General features: G+C 44.3%; 1 protein-coding gene across 2 annotated transcripts in view; it reads right to left on the bottom strand.

Annotated features, from left to right (window-relative positions):
* MTRR (5-methyltetrahydrofolate-homocysteine methyltransferase reductase) overlaps window positions 1-21835 on the bottom strand; it is a 32902-nt gene that overhangs the window by 10639 nt on the left and 428 nt on the right. For both annotated transcript variants that reach the window (XR_004300776.1, XM_032415308.1), the window contains exons 2-9: window positions 19863-20023; window positions 17972-18125; window positions 15804-15921; window positions 12691-13069; window positions 7018-7140; window positions 5294-5447; window positions 4309-4397; window positions 1764-1944 (exon numbers count right to left, since the gene is read on the bottom strand). Coding sequence is in view for 1 of the 2 variants with exons in the window: in XM_032415308.1 (XP_032271199.1) it covers window positions 1764-1944; window positions 4309-4397; window positions 5294-5447; window positions 7018-7140; window positions 12691-13069; window positions 15804-15921; window positions 17972-18125; window positions 19863-19991 (1327 nt within the window). In the remaining variant the exon portion in view is untranslated. The remainder of the gene's footprint in view (window positions 1-1763; window positions 1945-4308; window positions 4398-5293; window positions 5448-7017; window positions 7141-12690; window positions 13070-15803; window positions 15922-17971; window positions 18126-19862; window positions 20024-21835) is intronic.

Below are 21835 nucleotides of genomic sequence, written 5' to 3'. Positions count from 1 at the left end.
GTAACAGAATAATGCTTAAAAGAGGGCTCAACATAATACTAAGCTTTAGATACATCGTTTACTTAAAGAAGTGGAAAATAATTTAAATTTTTTTAAGTCTCAATTCCTTTATTAGTTTTTATAGAACTACATAATAAATGCTATATAAAAGTTAAAAAAATATCTAGCAAATCCATGAAAAGAACTAAAACATTCTCATACGCTGGATAGCTTTACAAGAGTTCTTACAACTTCCCTACATATGTTCTGATTATTCTCCCAACCCCTGTATTCATTCTAAACTGAGAAGGGGAGCAGTGTGAGTTTGAATACAGGGAAGAGGGAAGGGTGACCTCATCTAGTAACTTCACCATTTTGAGAAGGAAAAGGAATAGTAAAAGGGAGAGAAAGCAGGATCTGACTTAATAAAGGAGAACACCCCAAACTGTACTGGACATCGGGGGACCCTGGGGCCTAAAAGTAAAAAGCATGATACACATTTTCCTACCACCAAAGATAAATGCAAATTTTAAACATTTTATTACTTATCATTACAGGAAAAGAGAGAGGAGAGGAGAAAATTACCAGCACAGGAAAGTACTCAAGGTTTAACAATCCTGCCCAATTTTCACAGTCCCTGCCCCTTGCAAATGTCTCCAATCCCTAGTGAGGCTGCCACTGAAAGTCCCCTCTCCTGACACTAGTTCCTCAAAGAGGATCTTCTCTCTTCTGTGCACATGAAGACCCCAGGAGACAATGAGGACGAAAACAGAATCATCTTCCATTTGACTATTTTGTGACATGTCTCGCCCCAGCTTCAAGCCTGGAGCACCCTCAACAAGGCCACCTGCACTGGCACAGCGGGAGGGGTCTCCGGTGCCCTTGGAGAACCTGAGCTGGACTCGGCCAGACGGCGGCATTCCTGTCTTCCGCACAGACAGCACACCGCATTAACCTCTGTCAATTACGTCTACTGCTCACCAGCCTTTTTTTTTTTTTTTTTAAAGATTTTTATTTATATGAGAGAGAGAGAGAAAGAGCACAAGAGAGTGGAGCGGGAGAGGGAGAAGCAGACTCCCCGCTGAGGAGGGAGCCCGAAGCGGGACTCGATCCTGGGACTCCAGGATCATGACCTGAGCTGAAGGCAGTTGCTTAACAAATTGAGCCACCCAGAGGCCCCCCCCCCCCTTTTTTTTTTTTAAGATTTTATTTATTTATTTGACAGTGAAAGAGAGAACACAAGCAGGGGGAGTGGGAGAGGGAAAAGCAGGCTTCCTGCTGAGCAGGGAGCCCGATTCGGGGCTCGATCCCAGGAATCTGGGATCATGACCTGAGCCGAAGGCAGACGCTTAACCGACTGAACCACCCAGGTGCCCCTGTTCATCAGCTTTGAAAAAGAAAAAAAATTTTTTTCCTTGGGAAGCTCATTTTTAGGTAACATTGGACTAAAAAAAAAAAAAATACCAAAAATCAAACAAACAAAAAAACCTTTCTGAAAACTAGCTAAATGAACAGAAAAGATGTTAAATGCTGACCCAAAGAAAGAGAATTAAGACTGGCTGAAATGAGAGCAAAGGCCAGTGACAATGGTAGAAGGAAGAAATAGGAGACAGACAATCTAGGCAGAGGCATTCTTTCTGCCTCCCAGGAGGCCCTGAACACACCCCGACGTTTCCTCACGGAGCCGTGTTCCCATGTGCCAGACTGCAGAGAGCGGCCCCCAAGCAGAGGGCTCTGAACAAAAAGGCCCGCTGGGTGCAGGGGCGGGGAGAGTGGCCACTCACCGAGCAGGAGACGAAGCGGCGGCTGGCAGGACGGGAAAGCGAGGAGCAGATCGAATAGGCTGGCGTGCGCATCTCGCACCAGACGGTTGTAATCGGCCGCGCCCTGGCGGCTGCACAGCTCCTGCAGCCTTCGCTTCTCGGGCCCGTCGCTGGTGTAGTCCGAGAGGGCTCGCAACAATGCCTGCGGCCAAGGCAAAGGAAGCCGACTGAAAGATCCACGTGGGGTCAGGCCGCTCGAATCTCTGGTTAGGATCTAGCTGGGGATGTGCCCAATTATCCAAGAAAAAGTGACAGCGCCCTTCGGAGTGTGATTAGGAAAAGAGAATTTAACTTATTTGCTTTAATGTCAGCCTGTTAAGGAAAATCACCTTCCATGTTTGACTTTTAGCCACCTTTCCTGTTTCCTAAACCACCTCAGCAGTCCCAAGTATGATCTCAAACTACCTGTCCGATATATCTGAGTAACAATGACCAGAAAGCTCCTAACTCATCAATTTTAACTCAAGACAAAATACTTTTCTTGTCTTAGCGGATGATTACAAGTTGGGCCTCTGCGTTCATCGGACAGCTGTTAAGTTCTCTTTATACAACAGGCGGTGGGCACGACAGCTCCCGGCTGGCAAGGCTCACGGGCCAGGGACGGCATGCAAGAGCCTGACTACCCCAACAGGGGCACACCCAGGGTGTCAGGGGCTTCTGAAGCCGAACGTGCCCCAGAACGCAAGCCTGAGCTGAAGGCTGGCCACAGGAGAGAAACAAAGTGTGAAGAAGGGCTAAGCCGATGGCCCAGCTCCATGAAGGCAGAGGAGGCAGGCAAAAGCACACTCCTGGGGCCAGGAACAGTTCCGTGTGGATGCAGGGCAATGGGGACACGGGACAAAGGCTGAAAAGACAGGCAGGGCCAGAACATCAAGAAGCCTCCTGCACGTGGACTCTCTTAGTCACCTCAGACTCACTGTAGAAAGAGGAGGAGAATATAAATGAAGAAAGCAAAGCAATAACATCCTGAACCCCAAGCCTCAAAGACAGAGCTATGTCCAAACTCTTGGACAAAAGACCAACTTGCTAATAACGACTTTTGGTTTCAACGTATTCCAAATATGACATATATAGCTCTTACCACTCAAGGGTTAAGAACAAAGCAATTAAGCAAGTAATCCGCATCAAATGCTAAGTGAAATGCTAACAGGGGCTTCCTTATTCCATGGCTCAAGCACCTTCGTGTCCGGGACTCCCTTACCAGGGAGGATGACATCACTCCTCTTGTGAGGGTCACAGGTGCTCAGTGGCTCAGCTCAGAAGTCCTGCCTAAAAAAATCCTAAGAGACCAACAAATCACATGCCTTCTTCAAAATGCCAGACACAGGGCCGAACATGGAACAAGCACTTGGGAAACCATGTGGGATCAATGAGCACCCCACGTCTATGCACAGACCCCTGGTAAGATACCTTTTCCATGCTGGGGTATACAAACTCCCAAGTTCTATTTAGGTAAGAAGGCGTGTGACAGAACAGCGCATATACCAGAGGACCTCGTTTTTTTCTTAGCAAAACAAAATTTAAGGGTTGAGCCTGAGGATTTGATTATAAAGGTCTTTTGCTTCCCAAGTTACTTAATTTTGTGTCCAGAATTTTTATGAGTGCATTACTTTTATATTAAGGAAAAACATGTCTACCTTACGTGCTTTATGAAATGGTAGAGCTGAACTAAAATTGTGAAACTGACTTTTAATCAAGAAGTTCTCATCACAGTGAATACTACACTTATTCAAATTATATCTAGGTCTGAGCCTCTCTCTAAAGGAGTTGGCTTCCTGAAGACTGCATGCAACAAACACATTAATAAGACAGAGCATAAAAAAGGCCTTGTGGAGGGCAGCCTGATAATAGCACTATTATGCGCACTGGCAATACAAATTTCGCAAAGCACAGCTGGGAAGTCTCCCCCATTCACACCCATGTGAGGGACAGGCTTAGAAGGAATCAGTTACAGCATCTTTTAAAAGATAGCTCCCGGCATCCTCCTGACCTCTAGTGGATCATTCTGTCCACGTACATCCAAACATCAATATAATCTCCCAGAACCTTTCATTTTTTCCTGAAGAATTCTGACTTAACAGTAAAGAATTATGTACTTTCACACAGAAGAGATCTCAACATTAAATGGGTGGCAAGTAGGGGTAACCCTGCACTCTCATAAGCTTCCTGTCATCAATCACAAAAAGGGTGAAGTACAGCTAGATAACACAAGGTCATCTGGGGTCACTTTAATCACTGATTAATGTAGCACATCAAGTTAATATCTAGTAAAAATAAGAAAAAACTCTACTTTAAAAATCTTGTTTCTATAGAAAACAGAATTTCAATATAAGCACAACATAAAAATATCTATGAAAATTGCAAAAATACTACGCACCATTTGGGCCTATTTTGAAAACATGGTGTGAAAGCCATATTTTCAAAGCCTTTAAAGGGAAAATACCTGATTTAATAAATCCTACACAGAGCTAAGTACATTTTTAAATAGTTACCCAAAGAAAAGTACCTTTTTAGGAACTGCTCGTATTTCAAGGCACCAGGTCAGAATGAATTGGAGAGAACATCCCTCAGGTATATGCTGGGGTAAGGCTGCTCCTTTTCAGGCAGACAGGAAAGAGTCCATGACACAGAAAGTAAAGAATAAAACATTTCCGCATTCTTAAAAAATGAATTAACTGTATACTTTACATTACAGTGCTAGGAAGGTATAACATGATTTGTGGCAATGTTTATGCAGTCAAAAAATTTCCAAAATGAATGCGGGGGCGGGGGGGGACCCCTTACCAAAAAAAATAATAAAAGAATTATAAATTCCATAGCATTATTAGCCACACCTAAATCTACCAAAGATAGATCTTTGGTATGTTTCGTAAAGATACCAAATCTAGGTATACCAAACAAGAGGGAAATTATCCAAAGCCAAGGAACAAAAAGCCAAAAGATGGCACTTGTCCACTAACACTGCATATTATTCGCAAAAAGAATTTTAGAACTGATGGAACTCCAGTTCAAGATTCTAAGCAAATAAATAACTTCCTTTAATCATGAAAAAATGTTTTTATATATTAAATAAGCAATAAATACGCTATGAGAAATACACATGACCAAAAAACTTTTTAAAAAGGTTCATATAATAAACGTTTATTGTAGGACTACTCTTGTATAACTCAGAAACAAAATAATGCTAACTCCAAAAGCAAACTAACAAATCAGCCCAATTAAGCTACCGGCTTCTCCAAGACTACAGCTACATTCATTTTTACTGTCCAGCAGTGTCCAAATAAGCATACAATCCATCATCATCCCATTCAGTGTACCTGATGTGAAAGTTAAGAAACCCATAAGTCAGAGAGCGCCAGGGTTCTGCCCCCTGACCCATGGCCAACCTCGGACCTGTGCAGCCATCACACAGGGTGCAGGCTGGGGTCCTTGCACTTGTCACCTCCAATCTGTTAGCCCAATGACACCCTAAGAAGAGATCAGGGCCATACCTTTCTTTTTTGTGTCTGCCTTAATTTTTAAGAGGACACAGTGCTCTCTTCTGTCCGTGAGCTGCAGTCTTTGGAGAAGGTTTTGTACCTCAGAATCACTGTTGGGACAGATCACATTGAAGGCATCTCCAGGCTGATAGGAAAAATCTGTTTTCTAGAGAAGAAACAATGAAAGAAAAAAAAAAAGCCCATGAGTTAAAGAGTTTTAGTTGTGGGGTAACAAAAGCATGTTTTTTATTATATGATCCTTTAAAAATACGAATTAGAAACAAAATGATTCTAACTGCAAAAAAATAAGCCCAACTGAACAAATCTACTTTCATTACGAGTTGTTTGTTTTTTTTTAATTTTAAGTAATCTCTACACCCAATGTGAGGCTCCAACTCACAACCCCAAGATCAAGAGTCACATGCCAGCCAGGCGCCCCAAGAGTTACTTTAAAGAAAAATATTTCAGTTATCCAATGATTTGCTTTAAATCATTTCAGTATTTTTTACAATGTTAGTTAAAACCTTTCTCATTTAAGGTGCCTTAGTAAATAATGTTTTGTCAACATAAAAACCCCTCTTATGAAAACACACATTATGAGGGAGAGAAACTACTTAAGGCTGTCTGCACTGATTCTCAATTTCCTTTCTTTAGGGGAAGAAAAGGGGTGGCAGATGACACTTTAGTCTTCTTTACTGAGCACAAAAGGTTACAGCACCTAGCTTGGTACTATGAATGAATAGCATGGCCATTTACAGAGTGATGGAGAACAACGGCAATATCTGGAGAGAGCCTCTGACCACACATGCTCACAGCCCTGGCCTGTGAGGGGCACAGACTGAACCCACCTACTGGCCAACCCTCACCACTTTATGACAAAAGTGTAGAACAGAATAAAAAACAAAATGCTTTGGTGGACAAAGAATATTTAACAGTATGGATTATTTAAATGTTCCAAAGGAATGTGGAACTACTCAACAGTATATAAGCAAAACCATCTAGTTTTGATGCTTGTCATTTTTTTCCCTATTAGGAGGTTCAAGGAAATCTACACGGACAGCCCTGACACACCCTTTTCTGAAAGCACAACCCACTTCCCAGAACCTCCATCAAAATACACAGCTGAGGGACTGTGAAGACGTAACTCAGGCACTGAGGTCACAGGATTAGCAGGTAGCTTCCTAACTGAGGCTAATGATTTGGGGCAGGGGTTGGGCTCGTGGATGGAGGGGAGAGGCAGCATGTAAGCCTCTGAAGCTATATGAAAAATGTCTATATATTTCTTTTTCTGGGGGTGGGGGAGGGGTCTGTGACTTTTTCCAGAGTCTCAAAGGAATGAGACCACCACTGTGAGAAAAGAAGCATCCTGGGCCTGTCCGGTCTGAGCTCTATTTCCAGCCACTGGCTGACCTCAGGTGAGCAGCTGCCTTGCTCAGGACTCTTCTCCCACGGAAAATGCTGCTCTGATTCCATTACTCTTTCATCGCTTACTGAGTAAGGGAGCAACGCTGTTCTTTCAAGTTGAGTCACCTCCAAGGTGACTCCTCATGTTAGCCCCTTCCTGAAGTGAAAAGATAAGGAGTGTGAGGTGGGGAAAAATGAGGGGTCAAGAATAAAGAGGCCAGATGTCCTGTCAGAGGCTCTCCTCCTTCCTGAGTGTGTGGACTACAACAGCACGCAAGTCTCCGCACTGCTTGACAACGTAACAGTGCTAAGAAATAAATTCTATAACTTACTGAAATGTCCAATTCCACCAGAAGAGTGGTTTTTATGGCGTCATCTGTAGTCAGTTGAACTGCCTTTGAAATTGGAACTTGAAAAATTGGATCCACTGAAGTCACAGATGCTTGGCTTTCCTCCTTGAGGAACAAATGTGATAAAATTATTACGAAATGCAATTTTCAATTTTACTTGCCATTGCTTCACTTAGTGACCAGGTAAGATCTATAGGATTTTATAAAATAGCCTAGATATTTAAGTATTCTTTGCTAAGGCAAATGGCTATAGACACAGGCCTCTCAATCTTTTAGAAGAGATAGCTCATCCATATCTTAAACCCCTTGACTATTAGATAAATTTCTGAGATAGATCCTGAAAATTATCAGATACCAGCATTTTCCTGTAAAGGTCTACAGTCTTCCAAATAAACCATGTTAAAGGAGACCATATGCATGCACAATTTCAGGAAGGAGATTCTCAAGGAAAGGACGTATTTGGGGTTGGGAGACGCCTGCACAGAGGTTCACAAGAACCCGCAGAGTGGTGGGCCCTGGTGTGGGTATGTTCCACACTTGTGCTGGTCCATCCAGGAGCCACCAGCCATTTGCCTAAGCACCTGAATTCTTAGTTTTATTTTCATTTATTTAAGCGGCCACGCGTAGCTAGTGGCTCCTGTATTAGACAGCACAGGTCTTGGGAAACCACAAAGAACCCAATTCGTTGTACTTCTGCTCCTTTTCTAACTTGATGTTTCTAAGTTCTGTTGAAGATAGAAACTTTCAAAATGCTAAACAGTTAATACTGGACAAATGGCTATGTGTGGAAAAACTGGGAAAAGGATCAGAGCTCAGAGCCTGACATGACATATGGGGCACTGGGAGATGTCCCTGCCTAAGAGAGCCTTCAGCAAGGCTGCTAGGAACGCTGTCAGCAGATGGCCCTCAGCTAGCTCACAGTCACCTCGGAGAGTGACAGCATTCCCAGGTCACACATCCTTTCAGAGGCAGCCCACATCCAATGGCTAACTGAGGACTATAAATACCCAGCCCCTTTGTCCCAACTCAGGACAATGTTGAAGGGCCATCCCAGCTCCGGAGAACCCTGTGAGGCTGGCTGGTGCTTTTGCTGGGACACATCACAGCCCACTTCTCACTGTGCCCAACTCCAGCTTCTGTCCCCTCCATTCCCCAAGGTGAGGATCCCAAGGGGATAACCTAAAAAATAATCACATAGTTTGATTCAAAGGAACCCAGTCTGTGACAAATGGTGCTAGAGTGGTTTCAAGAAAGATGCTAAAATGGGAATCTGGAGCTGGATCACCGACCTGGCTGACAATGAGCACACAACACTGGTGACAGATGGGAGACAGCATAAGGTGACAAGTGCAAGAGCTAAGTGGGATGGTGCATCATAAAAGGGAATGCATTAGCCAGTACACAGGAGCTGGTGCTTGAGATCTATGGGGAAATGGCACTGATAAGGCCAGGAGAATTGTGGGCATTACCAAGCTCCACTGACACTTCTGGAAAAAATGCAAAAAGCTGAGAAAAACTAATCAACAATTAAACACTAAGTGTGAAAGCCAGAAAACATGCTCCGTAGCACACAAAGAAGCTGCTCGTCTCTTGCAGACTGACAGAATGCTAAGGCCTAACTCGGACAGGCAAAGAATGGCCTCCAGGCAGCTGAGAGAGGGACACGTGGGTTGAAAATCTTGAATCCCTAGATTCCCTTGCACCTGAGCCTGCAAAAGTGACTACTACTTCCTATGAAGAGCAAGAATTTTCTTGCATTAAGACCTCTGCCCTGCAAGACACGCCCACATCCCCAACTCCTGCATCCCATCTCCTCTCCTAACTGCTGAGCCAATAAGGGTTAAGTCACAACATACCAGGTCTCAGATGGGCTGGACCAGCTAAGGCAAGTGAGGGACCATGCTCTGAAGAAAGTGTAGGACACAGCAACACGCACCAGTAGAAACCAGCAAAGTATGTACAAGATGGAATGTTGAGGTCCTGGGCCAACAAGGTTAGAACATCAACTTGGAAAGAGGAGTTTTGCTCATTGGGAGCACTATCCCAGAATACTGGCTTTAACACCTTGGCAACTCTCTCTAGAGATGGTCATGAGGCCAAGGAGAAAGCAAAAGTCCAGACTTAATGAGACAGAACTGCTGAGAGTTCCATGGCCAGCATCAGATGACAGGAGTAAAAGGCCCAGAGATGTGGAGAGTAGAGTGGATGAAACTATGAAGAGCCAAAACCTATCAGATGACGATGTTCCCTGGAGCACCCAGAGCATACACCATTGCCTAGGCCGACAGGACAGTGCTGGTGAGGGGCACCAGCATCACGGAGAAGTTCAGGGCTGGCTGCTCTGCTGGCCAGAGCCAACAGACTGGGCCAAGAGCAATGGGAAAACCTGGACCACCAAAGAACAGAGGGACGTGGGAGCACTTAGCCAGCAAAGTCCTGCAGGGTGTTAGAGGGAGGCATAATTATCACAGGAGAAAGGCTGGAGGGGCTGCTAGAAGCAGCCCCCCACAGGTGGTGTAGGTTGGTGGGGGAGACTCGGCAACAGCACAGAAATTGTACTCAATAAAGTCCTTCTTCCAGGGGGTAAACACATACTGGGCCAAAGGGAATACCCAAATACTCCAGGAACTGCTAGAAGAGGGTCCAAGTTAGGCTGTTACCCAGGAACCCAAAGTGTAATCATGGGCACATACTAGAGTGGGGCCTACAGGGCCAGGCTGTAAATGGGAATCCCAGGCCAGGTCTGGCTCCATGGGTCCACTCAGTTCTTGGCCTGTGGTTAAGGGCTACACAGTGGAGAGGCCGAGAGGAAGCCTCTGAATTTGACACTGTCCTCTCCCCTCACCCAGCTAGAAAGTGAAAAATACAGCATCCTGAGGAATGGCAGGTATCAATACCACCCCTAAAAATACACAGGCCCAGGGACGGTCTCCATCTAACTGACCAACCTGGCCCCTGCATGCAACCAGGTGGATCCTGGGGGATGACAATGAACCACAAGGAACACAAGCAGTCGCCCCAACTGCAGCCTCCGTGAAGGATGGTTTCCTTCGCTCGAGCAGATTCAGATGGCCTCAGATACATGGCGCGTGGACAGAGGGAGCCACTGTGCTCTTTTCCAGCTCTATACCTAAAGAGGGCCACACACTCTCACTTGGAACAACTTCCATTTACAATTTTGCCGCAAGATGGTGATAATGCTCCTGCCAGCTGTTACAAAACAGTCTGAATCAACGTGGAACATCTGGACGCTCAGCAAAACATCACACCAGCCCACTACACCAGGGACATCATGCTACTCACACTAAACGTGCAAGAAGTGGCTAGTGTGTGCGAGTCTCTGGAAAGGTCCAGGCCCTGTGCAGACTGAAGGCCAGTGCTCCAAGTACAATTTCCAGGAGCCCAACAGCCTGGGGCATGCCAGGACGCCCCCTCCAGGAAAGGACACGCTAATGCATCCCGCACCTCACTTCCCCTGGAGAGAAGAACAGAAGGTAGGCCCTTCAGGATCTGGAGCAGCACCTCCCACCCCTGGGATGACAGCTCCAACCCAAACAGCAGGTGACACAACAGGCAGCCGGCTGAGAGAGGGGCCCTGAGCAGGAAAGGGCTGTGTGGCAGGCCCAAGTGATGGAGTGGACGAGAGCCCCTGTGGCTTGTCCCACAGGATCCAGACACCCCACAGGCTACGAGACACCAGGACTGGCGCAACAGACGCTGTGTGGAGCGGGATGGCTGGGAAGACACTGAAGCTCAACTGCCTGCTCCACCCAGTGCTGCTCCCCCCTCGGGTCCCTAATGTGAGGATCCCAAGAGGATGCCCCCCACCAAAAAAAAAAAAAAAAAAATCATTTTCCAACCCCTTATCCTCTAAGTGTATCCCTTGAGCAAATGTACACAAATATGACTTAACTAGTTGAGATTTTAAAAATCTTTCCACCACATTACCAGCAACTAAAGCCTCTTTAACGACCTGTGCCATACCGGAAGCGTTCTCAGGTCCTCCTCCTGAAGCGCCCTGTCCGATAAATCACGTTCACGTGCCTCTGCCACATGCACCGTCCTCGTGGTGTGCAGCAGGGCGCTCTACCTGCCCATGCTCCCACACCCACTGGCCAGCCACAGCCTTACTGGATGCACTCCTGTCTAGTCCCAAGCCTGACAAAAATGTACTCATTGTAATTACCTCACTTAACTAAACAGTTTGCAAAATAATGAAGCGTAAGTGGAAAACAATACCCGACAGCTGTTTCTATAAACACGTTTGTTTATCTGAATGCTCTAGAAAGACACTATAAGCAGATGTTAAAAAACCACTATCCTATCAGGTGTTGGCCAACAGTTCTAATGTACTAGAAAGTTATATTTAAATTGCTTCTCAAGCGTCTAAGCCCTGCTTCATTAAAATAAGAAATCAAGAAACAAATCGTGATCCTGCACTGAGGGTGAAGTTTATGGGAGAAAGCCCACGTGGAACCCCACAATGAGCCACTCTAAAGAAAGAGGGCGTGGCTCTCCATGGAAAGATTGGCTGCAATGGAAATTTATTCTAGATATGTTGGAAGAAGTTTCAGGGTGCCATATGCTGGCATTAGTGAGGAGAAAGGAGTTGTTATTCAACTTAATGCTCAAAATTTACATACTACTTTAAAGGCACTCCCTTATTGTTAGAAAAAATACACTTGACCAAAAAAAATGACAATATAGGCAAAAACTGGTCTGTAAGATGTTACCAAGCAAAAGAATAATCCTGGGGCGCCTGGGTGGCTCAGATGGTTAAGAGTCTGCCTTTGGCTCAGGTCATGACCCCAGAGTCCTGGGATCAAGCCCCACATCGGGCTCCTGGCTCAGCGGGGAGCCTGCTTCTCCCTCTCCCTCTGCTTCTCCCCCTGCTCATGCTCTCTGTCTATCTCTGTGTCTCAGATGAATAAATAAAATCTTTAAAAAAAAAAAAAAAGAAGAAAAAGAATAATCCCCAAAGTGGAGCATCCCAGGACACCCCAAGTCCATGCTGGAAAACAGATTTTACTGTAAATTAGTGCTTCAAGTGTAGCTGAGGTAATTTCCTGGGTGCCCACAACAATTGGCCGTCACCTGACTCATATCTAAAATGAGAAACAAAGCAGAAGTGATATAATACAAGTGCTTCTGCAATGCCCAGGCAAACTTTCTCTGTAAGGGGCCAGACAGGTAAGGAACATGATCAAGATTTCAGTGAAGGGGGGGAGTGGTTATCAAGGATCTGCATGCAGGTAACTGGACTGCACTCTGCGTTCTTAACCCCATCAGTGTGGGGGCTGCTACACTAAGCCAGGATATATCCTTGAAAATAATTTTAGAAGAGGAAAAATTCAAGGGAGGTGGTCAGGTTGAAAATTTAAGAGATGCAGGTTGATGAAAGCCATCTCAGGCTTTGCCAGCCTCCGGGTACCCCCTGATCCCTGCCACTAGAGCGCAGAAGCAGCCACAGACCACATGGGAAAGGACCGGCAGGCCGGGGTCCCAATAAAGCTTTACTTCCAAGACAGGCAGTGGACCACATCTGGCCAACAGGCCAGTTTGCTCACCTCTGTTGTAATCTAATAAACAACAACAAAGCAAAACCCTGGGTAAGTTAATACTCTACAGCCTGAGGCATAAAGTAAAACCACTTACCTGCCCGAGAGACTCCTGCAGATGCACCTGCAAATATTCTGGTGGTAAGGCGGGAATATTCAGAGAGGCTTGTGAAAGTGGGGGTATTGAGTGGGTAAGTGAGGACTCAGATTCTGCTGGTGGAGCACTTGACTGATTTCTGTTCACTGTATTCTGTTCCCGCACCTCAGAATCCTTTCTCCCCGGATCATCTAATCTCAGAAGTTCAACTCGTGATTCAATGTGTAATAATTCTGGTTTCACAGGATCCATCCGTTGGGAGGCATTAGATGCCATCTTGAGAGCCCCATTCCTCTCCTCTTTTCCTCTACTGGCCATAAAATGCTTCGTAAGGGCAGCCCAGAGTCCGTCAATCCATGGCTCAACCACAAGTTCTAAACTAGATTGTTGTAATAAAAAAGGAAAAAATAAATCCCTAAGCCGTCCATTTAAATATATAATAATGGGACAATGGCAGTCTACTTGACAGAATGCTATGCAAATGCCAAAAACACTAAATACAATGACTATTCAGAATACAAAATATACCTATCATTAAGTTAAAAACATTATTGTGTGTTCATTAGAACTTCACCTGTAAAAAAATTGAGCACATATAAAGGTCAGAACAAAAATGAAGGCATTTTAAAAGTAATAGGTAACAGGAATGAGATTGCACTTAACTTCCTAAAATATAGTTGGCAATATTTTAAGAAGTTGTAATTTTAAGTAGGCATGCGAAATTCTGATGAGGTTAACAGAACTTATCCCAAATCCAAGTCTATTCTAATATCACATGATAATTACATATGTCAAATGCACCATCATTTTCCCCCCCTAATTTAGTGATTTTTTTTCCCCTATAGATTAAAAGATCACCAAAAAAAATCACTCTGGATTAATGCTAGGTATTCTAAGTTAACAGTTCAAACCTTCAACCGGTTCTGAACATTTCTGATGAAATTTTCAAGAAGTCTGAACATAAGAGAAAAAAAAAAACCCTAATTTTCCTTTAGGAAAGTTGAATGAATCATAGGTGCCTTTTAGAATGTGGTAGCGTATTTACTAATAAAGCAGGGCAAGCCAACAACATCCCCTCCATTCCCACGGAGAAACTTGAAGTAAACTGAACAGGTAAGAAACCGTGCATCAGAATCTTGGAAATCACCTCCTTCTCATTTTTAATCACAACTCAAAGGACGTATCAATTAAATTCTAATTCATGAAGTTAAATGACAGGAGGAGGCACATTTCAGACCTCTGTCTTATTATGATTCTAGCTATAATCTCATTAGTACAAGCATCCACCCCTCAGAGCCTTTGGAAAATCAAGTACGTAAAATTCTGGGTTCAACAATGACAGCTATGTCTAAAACACCATTTTCACAGCTCCGAAATATTAAGACAATAATACCCCCAACAGGAGAGCTAATTTTGGGGCGCCTGGGTGGCTCAGACATTAAGCATCTGCCTTCGGCTCAGGTCATGATCCCAGGGTCCTGGGATCGAGCCCCACATCAGGCTCCCTGCTCAGCGGGAAGCCTGCTTCTCCCTCTCTTGCTCCCCCTGCTTGTGTTCCCTCTCTTGCTGTCTCTGTCAAATAAAAAAAAAAAAAAAAAAAAAAAAAGGAGAGCTAATGTCCACGGAGTACTTACTACTACAGGGCAGACATTATTCTAAGAGGACAACCTGTATCAATTCATCTGTTCCTCCCATAAAAAGTCTCCACAGCACACGCTATTACCCCCTATTTCACAGAGGGAGAAAGTGAAGCCCACAAAGACACAAAAGGTAAGGAACATGACCAAGATTTCAGTCAGTGAAGGGGGGGAGTGGTTATCAAGGATCTGCATGCAGGTAACTGGACTGCACTCTGCGTTCTTAACCCCATCAGGGTGGGGGCTGCTACACTAAGCCAGGATATATCCTTGAAAATAATTTTAGAAGAGAAAAATTCAAGGGAGGTGGTCAGGTTGAAAATTTAAGAGATGCAGGTTGATGAAATACATTCAAGAATTTTAACACTGGATCCAGTAAATGAACAGGGAAACTGAAAGCCTCTGAAGAGAAAGAAAATATGAACTCAGTGATAGGCCCAATGGGTTCTGGAAGAAGTTAGCAAGTAAATGGCTCATGAGACAATAAACAATGGCAACAGGACTCTGGCAAAAAAACAACAAAACCCACACACACAAAATATCAATATAAAGAGACAAAACTAAAAGGTGAACATGCAAGGCAATATGGTAGAGCTTCGTCACAATCAAGAACATATGCACTGGGGATGTGGGAAAAAACCAGCTCATCGCCGCCACAGAAAATGATGAAGTGGAGGGTGAGCTACGTGGAAAGAGAAGTGTCTCCAGCACACCTGTGCAAGGTGGTGCTATGCAGAAAAGCAAGACATTCGCTGAATTTGTCATTCATAAACAAAGATCAAGTGAGTAAGAAGTTAATATATACACCAAGTAGGAAAAAAATCAAGTGGCTGTGCTGTCATCTGCTGAAATAGCCAAACGCTAAATGATAAACTTAGTTGTAGGACAACATCTATAAGATCTTTGAATAAAGACATAAAAGGATTTGAAAGGTGGCACATAGGGTGAAATACCGAACTGTAAAAACAAGAGTAAACTAATGGAAACAGGAATTATTTTTCTGGCTGGCATGGTGGCAAGCGGCCATTAGGATGGTAAGGAGAGAGCCAAGGCACGCAGCGTGATGTGAACGCCTCTGGTCTGTGTTCTCTGTGGGGCGCCCTCCATGTGAGGGCCCGCATCCAGTCACTGTGCGTGCACGGCAGGGAAGCAAACGCGCAGGCTATCAAAGTTCCTAAAGAAAATGCGGACTTCTACAAATGCCTACACACCTCAAGACAAAGATAACTTTCAAATTTCTTCCATTAGCAGCTACCGAGATGCGCGAGGCACTTAAAAAAGTGAACAGAATATATAAATCAAGCCCTGGCTGATCTTTGGTCCTAGAAAAAAAGCTAACAAAAGGAAAATAACACTCTCAAAATAAAAGCTTCAGTGCTAAATCAAAAATCATCACATTTTATAAACGCACAAACTTTCATCCAGTACACAGAAGGGCTGACTGGAAATGGCGGAGGAGAAGCACGCTGCTCTTACCCCACACAGTCATCCGCATGTCCCGTGTCATAGAAATGCTGGGCACCAAGCTCCTGAAGTCGCTTATCAATGATCTTCCCGCCATTACAGAAGTACGTGTATTCTGAATCACCGAGCCCTAAGGAGCCCAAATAGGTTATGAGTGCACACACAGTAAGGTTTAAATTTAGAGATACAAATATTTAAAACAATACCATTCCATGCTCTGATTAATAATGCACACCTTCATATCTTCTGAGGCTTTCCTTGAGTAATACTAAGTATGCAAATATTTGCCTTCTATTTTATAATATTAAAGTGCCAGACCCATCAAAACAGAAACAAACACTTCTTGGCCACTGTTAACAGGAATATTTTCACATTTTTGTTTCCATGAATCTGTGTAAAAATATGGGAATCTTAAAAGAATATTTTATCTTACTCTTAAAAGATTAATCTTAAAAAAATAATTTTAAAAGAATAATTAGGTTAAAAAAACATAATATCTGTATTTGCAGACTTTTCTGATCTAGTGAAGAGGTCTGCAAACTACAGCCTGTGGGCCAAACACCACTCAGTCCTTCTCCATAAAGCTGTGCTGGACCACAGCCAAGTCCACTTGTTCACCCACTGTTCATGGCAGCTCTCCAGCTGCAACAGCAGAGTTAAGTAGTTGTTATAAAGAACACATGGTCTGCAAAGCCTAAAATATTTATCATGGGGCCTTTATTGATTTTACTGACCCCTAATTGAGAGCATAGACAGGTACATCTGCAACACAATCATTGTGTTAGATGAATTAGGAACTGCTATGTTTCCTGGTAAGAAAATGGACTAACATTTTCATACTTGGTTAAAAATTTAAGATTAAAAGCATCAATTTCTCAGTTGTTTAATCATCTCCATGTACTTCCACAAAAAAAAAAGAACAGGGTGAGCAATTGTTGGGAGGGGGTCCATAAATGGCCTCAGAGTGACTAGAATGCTTGGATACTTGTTTTGAGGAATTTTTTTAAAGCAACACATACATGTTCATTCTTCAAAATAAAGAAATTAGAAAAACCTGAATAAAAAATGTAAATATTCTAAAATAAGTTATACAAGACAGATCTTAGCCAGGGTCATAACCTCAAATTTCTTATCAGTTACTTATCATAGCATAATCCATCTTTATCAGATACCCTCCCCCAAAATAATTCTCAAAGAGGATTTAAGGAACACAGATCACAAGCCAGGAATACGGGCTCTGAATTCTCTCCCTGGTGTCCTATCTTACTGAGCTGGTCCTTCTGATCCTTTATCTTAGTTTTTTTTTTTTAAATATTTTATTTATTTATCTGACAGAGAGAGACACAGCAAGAGAGGGAACACAAGCAGGGGGGTGGGAGAGGGAGAAGCAGGGTTCCTGCCGAGCAGGGAGCCTGATGCGGGGCTCGATCCCAGGACCCTGGGACCATGACCTGAGCTGAAGGCAGCCGCTTAACTGACTGAGCCACCCAGGTGCCCCTTTATCTTAGTTTTTTAATCTATACTTCACAGAGCCCTAGGCCAGTGTTTCCTAACCCGGGATGCATATTAGAATCACCTAGGAGTTTTTAAAACCACTGATGCCAGGGCTCCACCTCCAAACAATTAAGTAAGAATCACTGGAGGTGGGACCAGGTAACAGAATTCAAGGAAAACCTCCCCCAGCTGATCCTAACATATGGCCGGGATTGGCAGTCATCCTAGGGCAGTGGTTCTCAGGGAGATCAGATCTACCTGGGAGCTTCTGGATTTTTCTTTTTTCCTCTTAAAAACAACAACAACAAAAAACCCAATAAAATAGAATTCAGAGTTGCTCCTTCAGGGTTTTTCTTTCTTTCTTTTTTTTAAACCAAGTTTGGGCAGGGGTGGGGGTGGACCAGCCGTTGATATTCTGAAAAGGTTTCCTAGTTGAATCTGATATGCACCCACGGTTAAGAATGCTATTTCAGGGGCTCCACAGAGGAGCCGCTATGGGATGAAAACAGAGGAGGCATTCACAGAACACAGGACATTATAGAAACGTATAAAACATGTAACTGTAAATAGAAAACCAAGAACAAAATCTATACAACCATATATCATGGTTTTGAAGGATACATTCAGATACCAGAATTAAAACCAGGAATAACTGAGGGCAGGCAGAACGCAAACACAGTCCGTACCCAGTAATCCATAGTGCAGGTGAGCAAAGAAATCTGCCGGCAGAGCCTTGTCCTGTATTGCTTTCACGAACTTGCGCGCAGTGTCAGGTGGGTCTCCAGTGCCAGTGGTGGAAACAATCACAACAAGAGGCGCGGTTTCAGTTTTCAGATCATACTACAAAATGAGGACGGCATGTCAGGGATCTCCGGCTGTACACGGTTTTGATTTAACACATCAGCAAGGCAACCAGCTAGGTCTCTACCCAGAACCAGTCATCCGTGCTTCACGTGGCTTCACAGCACAGAGGGTGTGGAGCGTTTCCAAGTTGGGAAAGCGCACGTGTTACTCCTCAGACACCACGGAACCTGGCTCACTCCTCACTCCCTCCGGGTCCAGGGAGCTGGGCATACTGAGCGGGTAGATGGAGAGCATCGGCATTTGATGTCTTACAGATCAAGTTTCTTCATTCTAATTCTCACCTAAATTGAAATATTCCAAAAAGAGCACTCATCCTCTCTATTTCTAATGATTCCATGAGCTCTACTGCTCATGTGTATCATCGAATCTGACTCTGAGGGATTCACTTATTTTTCATGCTGATACAAAGATCTGAGCTAACAGATTACCAGGTGATTCAATGCTTACAGGGGACAGCACAAGCTGCGTATTGAACTTTTACAGTTAAAGTAACTTCACCTCGAAAAGGACTATCATGACCTAGGAAGTAGATAGCTATCTGTTTAAACTTGGATCAAGAATTGGAGAAATCAATCAGCTGGGGAGAGCAAACAGGACTACTAACATGGCACTAAAAAGAAGAACATGTACTATTCACCTAACGTTCAAATAGCTGCTGGCCTAGGTGGTGAGGTGACCCCGAGGGGCCAAATCAGGGCTACTTATATGGTGCTGACAACTTTTTGTTTGTAATAACAGATTCAGATTATATTCTAGCATGTGGCATCCTCAACGCCAACACTGAAGTTACTGTAGGATTACAGAACCTGCTGATTGGTGGTGTCCTCCGGGAGGCTCCCTGTTGGGTGAGTGGCTACATCTGGAGTCACCTGGACCCTGACGCGTAAAGGAACATGAAGGTTCTCCTATGAGCTGAGTTTATAATTCACTTGTGCTGCTGACAGTCTAGTCGTTTGAACTAGAGATGTGGGGAAGGCCAGAGGAGGTTATGAACTTGAGTCAACGTACGAGCAGGGTAATTTTTAAAGTACTGAACTAAATTTGACTTATTAGCGGCTGGCACACCAACTTGGGCTTACACAAAAGCTCCTGCTAGTTGCTGTGGACTGCACTGTCTAAGACAGTAAAATCTGGAGAACTCAGACTAACTGAAAGAAGAATACAGACGTTACAATCTTATGTGACCTAAGGGAGGAATTTCTGCAGAGACTGAGAATAAAAATAAGCAGTCCCTGACCTAAAGAAGCTCCATCTTCTCTAGATCCTTACACTTCTGCTTTAAATTCTATTCCACAAAAGAACTGCATGGTCCTTCACTTGAAGGAACTCTGACATGAATGGCAAGGTCTTTATTTTGGGGAAATACAAACAGGGCACTGGGATTTGTGAGCTGGAAAACACACATGTGCAGGTGAACACACACCTCTTTCGTTCTCACAGCTGCCCTGAGAGATAAACAAGGCAAACACTACTACTTCCGTTATGGTTGAGGAGTAATTACTTGTTTCGGGTTTTTGAGACTGTTTAGTCTAATTCAAATGTACACTTGATAGAAAAATGACAAATCTTACAACACAGTTGATAAAGTAAATTTGAGTGTTGAAAAACAAAAAGAGTATGGAGGCATTTAGCAGCCTACTTCACTGTTTAACATCGCCTCCCAACCAAAATACTTCAAGCATAAAACAGTAAAAACCGTGAGTAACCATTTACCTTATCTGACTCGCTAATACAGTGAAGATCTGCAGAAAATCCATGTGCAAATGCTTTTTCACATATTTCTTCTGCTATGGCCTTTGCCTGTCCTTTCTGGGTAGCATAGAGTAACAAAAACCTCCTCATAACCTCACGGCATATGCCACCGCTTTAACACACTGTCAAACAGAAGAGAGAGAAAGGGATTTTTTTTTGAGGAGTACACCACAGGTATTAATTCTCCCTCACAATCTTTTTTAAAAGACTCCAATATCCACACATAATATTTAATAGATTTCTCTAAATATGTTAGTGTAATTCTCAGGGAGTCTAAAAAAAGAGAATTCATCAAACCAGGGAGAATACAGGAGTAAAGCTCTAAGTCCATGGCTCAGAAATCCGATGCTGGGGTCAGACTACCTGCGCTCGAATCCAGCATCCATCACTCACAACTGCAGAACTCCAGGCAAGCTTTTCAACTGATCTGTGCCTCAGCTCGCTCACCCTTAAAATGGAGATAATAGGGGCGCCCGGGTGGCTCAGTCGTTAAGCGTCTGCCTTCGGCTCAGGTCATGGTCCCAGGGTCCTGGGATCGAGCCCCACATCGGGCTCCCTGCTCGGTGGGAAGCCTGCTTCTCCCTCTCCCACTCCCCCTGCTTGTGTTCCCTCTCTCGCTGTCTCTCTCTCTGTCAAATAAATAAATAAAATCTTTAAAAAAAAAAAAAAATGGGGATAATAGTACCCACCTGACAAAGATGTTTCAGCTGCAAAGACCTGAACCATAGCTGAGACACAGCAATGCTCCAAAAACCTCAGATATTTTTATTTTAAAAAAATGTAATGGGGCACCTGGCTGGCTCAGTGGGTTAAGCGTCTGCCTTCAGCTCAGGTCATGATCCCGGGGTCCTGGGATCGAACCCTGAGTCGGTCTCCCTGCACAGCGGAGAGTCTGCTTCTCCCTCTCCCTCTGCTCTTAGGCATGCTCTTGCTCTCAAATGAATGAATAAAATCTTAAAAATAAAAAAAGTGTAAAAATTCCATTGGAAGTAAAGGATTTTGTTCCTACGTGATCCTAATACCAAATAAGCTAATCACAGTAGTGAAGTTAATCAAGCCACATACTCTGCTCTGTTGTTTAATTCAGTACCAGATACACATGTGAGTGCAGGGGTATATATGTATAGAGAGAGGAAATATTTCCCGTCCACTCAAGCTTAAACTGTTTTTCCTGAGGAGAAAACCAGGAGTAAAATACGGGACTCGAGCCCGAGGGGAGGCGGTCTAGACACTTTTTTTTCCACACTCATCCAGGATCTAAAGCTGGGGCACCGCTGGGCGCCGGCTGGCTCAGTCGGAAGAGCGTGGAGACCCTTGATCTCGGGGTGGTGAACTTCCAGCACCCACGCTGGGTGTAAGGTTACTTAAATAAAACTTAAAAAAAAAAAAATAATAGAACTGGGGGACTGTCAACTTGTAGGAGCTGATTTCAATAAATCAATATCAAATCCTGGCTTTTTGGGAATGGACCATCAGTAGTTTTATGCTCCACTGACCAGGTACATCTAGGGATAAATTAAGCCACAAAGAAATTAGAAGAACTGTGCTAGATAACATTAAATCACGGAATGTCCTTCGGGAGCAGAACAGCGCCTGGCACAGAGCAGGTGCTAAGTCAGCTAATGAACGTATGAAGACAACACACATTTCGGACTCAGGACAACCGCGGAAATGCAGTGATGGACATGTCACCGCTTACCGTCACTCTAGCTAAGGACCTCGAGCCTTCCTGGGCGCCAGGCACAGCCCCGGGCGCTCCCGTGTAGGAGGAACCCCTCGGACCCACCACCGCCTTACAGAGGTCTGTGACCCCCGTTTCTCAGAGGCGGATCCCCGGCACCCGCAGAGCCCCGGCAGGCGGAGAAACGGGGAGCAGCACCCCGCGTGCCGCCCGGGGCCGCTCCCCTTCCCGACGCCCCCGCGGGTCCCGCCGC

The sequence above is a fragment of the Phoca vitulina genome, unplaced genomic scaffold, assembly GCF_004348235.1.
Source record: "Phoca vitulina isolate PV1807 unplaced genomic scaffold, GSC_HSeal_1.0 scaffold17, whole genome shotgun sequence".
Lineage (NCBI taxonomy): Eukaryota > Metazoa > Chordata > Mammalia > Carnivora > Phocidae > Phoca > Phoca vitulina.
The sequence above is the reverse complement of the archived record's forward strand: the minus strand, read 5'-3'. Positions and strand labels throughout refer to the sequence as shown.